The sequence below is a fragment of the Somniosus microcephalus genome, chromosome 6, assembly GCF_052327205.1.
Source record: "Somniosus microcephalus isolate GS21.2 chromosome 6, FLI_Smic_1.0, whole genome shotgun sequence".
NCBI lineage: Eukaryota > Metazoa > Chordata > Chondrichthyes > Squaliformes > Somniosidae > Somniosus > Somniosus microcephalus.
The window spans coordinates 232,416,627-232,424,383 of record NC_140992.1 but is presented as its reverse complement, the minus strand read 5'-3'; the positions used below and the strand labels follow the sequence as shown (position 1 = coordinate 232,424,383).

Genomic DNA, 7,757 nt, shown 5'->3' with positions numbered 1-7,757 from the left:
ATTCCTGTCTAAATCACCAGCCCAAATTTGAAGATTTCGCAAGTCTGGAATTTTTTTTTCTTGGCGACTACTGACTTATACTGGAATTCTGTGCTTTTTACTCTATGTTTACGGAAATATCTGAAGTTTCTTGATGCCCCTCCCTATATATGTAATCTCTTCTCGCCCTACAACCCTCCAAGATCTCTGTTCTCCTCCAATCTTGGGATCCCTAATTTTTTTTGCTCCACCCAATATTGGCGGCCATGTCTTCAGCTGCCTGGGCCCAGGGCTCTGCAATCCCCTCCCTAAACCTCTCTCTCCTTTAAGATGCTCCTTAAAACCTCCCTCTTTGACCAAGCATTTGGTTACCTGTCCTAATATCTCCTTACGTGGCAGTGTCAAATTTTGTCTGATAATGTTTTACTATGTTAAAAAAGGCGCTATATAAATGCAATTTATTGTTGTTATCTGTGTGAGTTTGCAGTACGTGCCGCTGGCTGGTTGATTTACGTGATCTTTGTCACTTTCAGTCCCTGGGGAGGCTTCACAGAAACCACGTGATAGTCACTCTGCTGCCGACCGCCCCCACATCGGAATACTGAAACCGGCGTGGAGGTTCCCTTGCCGCGATTAAGGGAGGAAACAACAGTGGACGACATTGAAGCAGGTACCCTGTGCATGGAAATTATTGGTGGGCGAACTGTCACGATCGTCCGGTCTTATTAGTGTATTTTGCAGCGTGCACTGCTTCCGGGACGAGGGCTTGTTGCGTGTCCCGGGTACACGGGGGAGGGGGGAGCAGTATTCAGGCCGTGGAAGCTTACACATTAAATCGGGAACAATAACAAAAGAAAGTGCAACATTTGCACTCAAAATGCGAGCTAAGCAGATGTAATGAATTTCAGGGCGCTTTGTAGTGTTGAGGGTAACGACAGGAGATCTGAATTTGGGATTGCAGCAAGCTTGGAGTCAGGGTCAGTCTAATAACCATGGGCTGGAATGAATACCGTTTGCATGCTTTCTGTTTAAAGCGCTGTTGTTTTTTTTAATTGAAAACCCTTTTATCTTTGTTTTGCAAAAAGCACGAGGCGAATATCAGATTGAAAAGGGCAACAGTTTTGCTATGAAATGTCACTGTGCCGCTTATGTGCGGCATGTGACTTCTCCCTTCTAAACAGCAAAGCATTTCTATTTACACGTTCGACAGAATGGTGGGGATTCACTGATGGTTTTTACCATGGGTTACAGGCCTTGGTAAAACTGCATCGGTTCTATTTTGCATTTTTTTGTTTGCAAACAGATGTAGTTCTTTAAAGTATTGTCCCCACAATTCGTTTCAACTGCAAGAGTAACCAAATCTAGTTATTTATTCTAAATTCTAAAAGTCAAAAGAAAAGTCACTGCATGTCAGAGATCCGTATCTTTATCATTAAAATCGTTTTTTTTTATTGCTGATTTAAAAACGCTGGTTTGGGTTTTTTTCCAGGTTCTATTTATTAGTATCAAACCAGGAGAAAATCAGGATAAATATTGCCCCCCCCCCCCCCCCACCAACGAAACCCAGAGTAAATTCAAGGAAAAATAAGTATTTATTTTGAACATTGCTAAAATTAAGAAAACAATTCAGGACTGAAAAGAACAGTAGCATTATTGATGAGCACAATTATTGAGACTCTGAACCAGTTCTGACAGGCACATTTTGGCTGGAAACAGCTAAAGGATGCTGTTAACCCACAGTACCATCCTTAATAACAGAAAATGCTGGAAAAACTCAGCAGGTCAGGCAACATCCATGGAGAGAAATTTGAGTTGACGTTTTGGGTCGAAACCCTTCTTCAAAACTGGAAAGAAAAGAAAATAGATCGAAGGCAGGGCTGCGATCGAACAAAAGGAGTAAAAGAGACAATAAAAGGTATTCGAAACCAGACGAGATGGTAATAGGCCAGTGGAGACAAAAGACAGCTGAGATTAGGTGTGAAGTGTACTGGCAGGTAAGAGACAGCTGCCAGGTGGGAAAGTTGGGGGGGGGGAAGGAAGACCCAAAACAAAGGGGTGGAAAAAATTATAAGTAAAAAAAGTAATAGGGGCTGAGGTTATGATCTGAAATTGTTGAACTCGATATTGAGTCTGGAAGGCTGCAAAGTGCCTAATCGGAAGATGAGGTGCTGTTCCTCAAGTTTACGTTGAGCTTCCATGGCACAATACAAGAGGCCAAGGACGGTGAGGTCCGAGTGGGAATGGAGTGGTGAATTAAAATGACAGGCGACCGGAAGCTCGGGGTCACCCTTACGGACTGAACGGAGGTGTTCTGCAAAGCGGTCACCCAATCTGCGTTTGGTCTCCCCAATGTAGAGGAGACCACATCGTGAGCAGCGAATACAGTATACTAGATTGCAAGAAGTACAAGTAAATCGCTGTTTCACCTGGAAGGGGTGTTTGGGGCCCTGGACAGTGGGAAGGGGGGAGGTATAGGGGCAGGTGTTACATCTCCTGCGCTTGCACGGGAAGGTGCCAGGCGAAGGGGAAGGGCTGTTTGGGGTGATAGAGGAGTGGACTAGGGTATCTCGGAGGGAGCGGTCCCTGCGGAATGCTGAAAGGGGAGGGGAAGATGCGTTTGGTGGTGGGATCACTTTGGAGGTAGCGGAAATGGCGGAGGATGATCCGTTGAATGTGGAGGCTGGTGGGGTGAAAGGTGAGGATAAGGGGAACCCTATCGTGGTTCCGGGAGGGAGGGGTAGGGGTGAGGGCAGAAGTGCGGGAGATAGAACGGACACGGTCGAGGGCTGTGTCAACCACGGTAGAGGGGAATCCTCGGTTGCGGAAAAAGGAAGACATGTCGGAAGCACTGGTGTGGAAGGTGGCATCGTCGGAGCAGATATGGCGGAGATGGAGAAATTGGGAGAATGGAATAGAGTCCTCCCACCTGGCAGCTGTCTCTTATCCTGCCAGTAATCATAACCTCGGCCCCTATTACTTTTTTACTTATTTTTTCCACCCCTTTGTTTTGGGTCTTCCTTCCCCCCCCCCCCTTTTTGTTTCTCTCTTCCCACCTGGCAGCTATCTCTTATCCTGCCAGTACACTTCACACCTAATCTCAGCTGTCTTTTGTCTTCACTGGCCTATTACCATCTCGTCTGGTTTCGAATACCTTTTATTGTCTCTTTTACTCCTTTTGTTCGACCGCAGCCCTGCCTTCAATCTATTTTCTTTTCTTTCCAGTTTTGAAGAAGGGTTTCGACCCGAAACGTCAACTCAAATTTCTCTCCACGGATGTTGCCTGACCTGCTGAGTTTTTCCAGCATTTTCTGTTGTTATTTCGGATTTCCAGCATCTGCAGTATTTTGCTATCGTACCATCCTTAATATTTTTTTAAAAATTTCAAGTGTTGGATGTCTTTGGACTGACCAATTGAAATCAAGTTGAGACATTGTTGGGGCCAAAATTTGGTGTCAAAGTTCTAATATCCTTTTCCTGCTAGGAACAGCAAGTGGTAAAGGGATCTACACTCCTTTGGTTCTGGTACACCTCAATAGAGGTGAAAAATATAAAAACTGATTGTAAAAGTTTCTATAGGTATGTGTAAAAGCTTCTATAGGTATGTGAAAGGGAAAAGACTGGCAAAGGTAAATGTAGGTCCTTTACAGTCAGAGACGGGAGAATTTACAATGGGGAATGAGGAAATGGCAGAGAAATTAAATAAATACTTTGTTTCTGTCTTCACGGAGGAAGACACAAAAAAACTCCCAGAAATACGAGAAAACCAAGGGTGTGATGAGAATGAGGAACTTAAAGAAATTATTATTAGTAAAAAAAACAGTACTAGCGAAATTAATGGGACTAAAAGTCGATAAATCCCAAGGACCGGATGACCTACATCCTAGGGTTTTGAAAGAGGTGGCCATTGGGATAGTGGACGCATTGGTTGTCATCTTCCAAAATTCTATAGATTCTGGAATGATTCCTGCAGATTGGAGGATAGCAAATGTAACCCCGCTATTTAAAATAGGAGGGAGAGAGAAAACGGGGAACTACAGTCCTGTTAGCCTCACATCAGAAGTTGGGAAAATGATGGAATCTATTATAAAGGATGCAATAACTGGGCACTTAGAAACTAATAGTAAGATTGGGCAGAGTCAACATGGATTTAAAAAGGGAAGTCCTGTTTGACAAACCTATTGGAGTTCTTTGAGGATGTAACTAGTGGAGTAGACAAAGGGGAACCGGTAGATGTGGTGTGTTTGGATTTTCAGAAGGCCTTCGATAAGGTCCCACACAAGAGATTGGTGAACAAAATTAGGGCACATGGAATTGGGGGTAATATACTAGCATGGACTGAAAATTGGTTAATAGACAGAAAACAAAGAGTATAAACAGGTCTTTATCAGGATGGCAGGCTGTGACTAGTGGGGTACCGCAAGGATCAGTGCTTGGGCCCCAGCTGTTCAAAATCTAAATCACTGATTTGGATGAGGGGACTAAATGTAACATTTCCAAATTTGCTGATGACACAAAGCTAGGTGGCAGTGTCAGTGGTGAAGAGGCTTCAAGGGGATCTCGACAGGCTCAGTGAGTGGGCGGGAACATGGCAGATGGAGTATAATGTGGATAAATGTGAAGTTATCCACTTTGGTAGAAAAAACAGAAAGGCAGCGTATTTCCTAAATGGTGAAAGATTGGGGAATGCAGATGCTCAAAGGGACCTGGTATCCTTGTACATGAGTCACTGAAAGTGAATGTGCAGGTGCAGCAAGCCATTAGGAAGGCAAATGGTATGCTGGCCTTCAGTACAAGAGGATTTGAGTACAGGAGTAAAGAAGTCTTACTCCAATTATATAGGGCCTTGTTGAGACCACACCAGGAGTACTGTGTACAATTTTGGTCTCCTTACCTAAGGAAGGATATACTTGCCATAGAGGGAGTGCAACAAAGGTTAACGAGATTGATTCCTGGGATGGCGGGACTGTCGTATGAGAAGAGATTGAGTAAACTAGGCCTGTATTCTCTTGAATTCAGAAGAATGAGAGGGGATCTCATTGAAGCATACAAAATTATTGCAGGGCTTGATAGGGTGGATGCTGGGAGAATGTTTCCCTTGGCTGGGGAGTCTAGAACCAGGGGTCACAGCCTCAGGATAAAGGGTGGGCCACTCAGGACTGAGATGAGGAGAAATTTCTTCACCCAGAGGGTGGTGAATCTTTGGAATTCTCTACCCCAGAGGGCTGTGGAGGCTCAGTCATTGGGTATATTCAAAATAGAAGTTGACAGATTTCTGACTAGTAAGGGCATCAAGGGATATGGCGCTAGGGCCGGTGAATGTAATTGAGGCAGAAGATCAGACATGATCTCATTGAATGGCGGAGCAGGCTCGAAGTGCCGAATGGCCTACTCCTGCTCCTATTTCTTACGTTCTTATGTAACTTGCTAGGCAACCCCCTCTGATAAACTAGTAGTTGAGGGTCCAGTAGGGGTTAGGTGGGTTTGCCTTTTCCTGTAGTGCAAGAATGTCACCAGCACAGGGCCTTCTTGCTGCAGGTTCCCTCGTTCTCGAGAATTATAATTGGGAAGGTGCACCTGCCTCATGTCTGATATTCCGAGTCCAAAGATGTTTTTTGGATTGTGCATTAGCTGGATTCCCCGAAGTTTAGTATGAGTTTTAGAATGGATGTAACTGACATTCCAAACTCTTGATACCTACGCTGAAACTACAGTACTGTTGTCCCCTGAAAATGACACTGACTTTCAGGCCCATAGAGTTTTATGAGTTTTTTATGATTCAAAATGATCCGTAGCAGTCCTAATCTTGGTGACCACATTTAGGAAAATATACCTGTAAGAGAAATTGAAAATGGCAATAAAAGCTGAGAAACCTTTACAGAATGTGAGTAATTTAGAGGGAGCATTGTACAAAGTATATATGTTTATTGCAGTTATAAAAGAAGCTAATACAAGATGTAAATAGTTAAAATACAAAGGTTATATTTATAGCATAGTATGTCAATAGATTTCAATGTTTCCCCAAGCCAAGCAGCCTCCTAGTAACTCCTGCACTTTCCAAAATAGGCAGAAACAGTCAACCCAGGGTTCCCATGCAATGATCCCATAACATAAGATAACCACAGTAGACGAAATGTCTTCTGACATAGGTGTACAAGGACAGTTAGACAAACTGCTGACAATAACAGCTTTGAACCGGGAAGGCCTATTTCTACTGAAAAGCCTGCAAAATATTACTTTCCTCATACAGTGTTTAATAACAGCAGTAGCACTCAAATTGGAAGTCAGAATAGTGAATATTTATAAATGATTGCCTCTCCAACGAGAGTCTGTTTATAAAGACAAATTGTATAGTTGACAAACAGTGACGTGTGATTTCCGAATCTTTTAGTTCACCAAGATGCCTGTGCGCATTGATGACGTGATGCGGTTGGTGTGCCATATTTCAGATGTTGAGAAGATGCAAGTTGCAGTAAGATGTTCTGGGAAGGGGGCACTTGTGGCTGGTGCAATAGCATTTGCAGGAGGCTTGGTCGGTGGTCCTCCAGGAATAGCAGTTGGTGAGTGTTTGCTATTGACCTTAAAGGAAAAGTACTTTGAAAGTGACAATGAATTGTGAAATCAGATGGGCATTTAACATGCTTGTATTAAATTATTCTAACAGAAACATTAACCCATGGAATAAATGGGTGAACACCTTCCTTTAAATAGTGTGGAGAGGAATTATATATGAACACGTTGAGCATTTGTATGATGACGTCGCTGACAGTAACTTGCCATCTATTATCGTCGTGAAAAAGTGTTTGTAAACAAAGTGTTTGCGAAACACATACTTTAGGGATCAGTGGTGAGACTCTGGTATTCATAATGGGACAGAAATTGCAGTGTCATTGATGGCATACACAGTCTTAATCCTTCTGAAAGGCCCGCCATGCACAAAAACCCCGATCTTGCCATCTGTCAAGGTTCGCCTTGAGTTGGGCTATTTGCCCAGCAATTGGCCACAAAACTCTTACGGTTGGTAAAAGCAGGCGGAGGGCCTGCTTTCATCAACGTAAGGGTTAGAACATAAGAAATAGGAGCAGGAGTAGGCCATTCGAGCCTGCTCCGTCATTCAATGAGATCATGGCTGATCTTCTGCCTCAATTACATTCACCGGCCCTAGCGCCATATCCCTTGATGCCCTTACTAGTCAGAAATCTGTCAACTTCTTTTTGAATATACCCAATGACTGAGCCTCCACAGCCCTCTGGGGTAGAGAATTCTGAAGATTCACCACCCTCTGGGTGAAGAAATTTCTCCTCATCTCAGTCCTGAATGGCCTACCCTTTATCCTGAGGCTGTGGCCCCTGGTTCTAGACTCCCCAGCCAAGGGAAACATTCTCCCAGCATCCACCCTATCAAGCCCTGCAATAATTTTGTATGCTTCAATGAGATCCCCTCTCATTCTTCTGAATTCAAGAGAATACAGGCCTAGTTTACTCAATCTCTTCTCATACGACAGTCCCGCCATCCCAGGAATCAATCTCGTTAACCTTCATTGAACTCCCTCTATGGCAGGTATATCCTTCCTTAGGTAAGGAGACCAAAATTGTACACAGTACTCCAGTTGTGGTCTCTCTAAGGCCCTATATAATTGGAGTATGACTTCTTTACTCCTGTATTCAAATCCTCTTGTAATGAAGGCCAGCATACCATTTGCCTTCCTAATGGCTTGCTGCACCTGCACATTCACTTTCAGTGACTCATGTACAAGGATACCAGGTCCCTTTGAGCATCTG

At 43.7% G+C, this 7,757-nt stretch overlaps 1 protein-coding gene across 2 annotated transcripts in view; it reads left to right on the top strand.

The window, feature by feature from the left end:
- The first annotated feature begins 208 nt into the window (after positions 1 to 208).
- The window catches only part of LOC147116520 (protein C19orf12 homolog), a 73,785-nt gene continuing 66,236 nt past the window's right edge, over positions 209 to 7,757 (top strand). The window contains exons 1-2 of one of the 2 annotated variants that reach the window (XM_085991541.1): positions 209 to 649; positions 6,368 to 6,536. In XM_085991541.1, coding sequence (XP_085847667.1) covers positions 6,377 to 6,536 — 160 coding nt within the window. In that variant the 5' untranslated portion in view covers positions 209 to 649; positions 6,368 to 6,376. The remainder of the gene's footprint in view (positions 650 to 6,367; positions 6,537 to 7,757) is intronic. The other variant, XM_085991540.1, reaches the window with a different exon arrangement.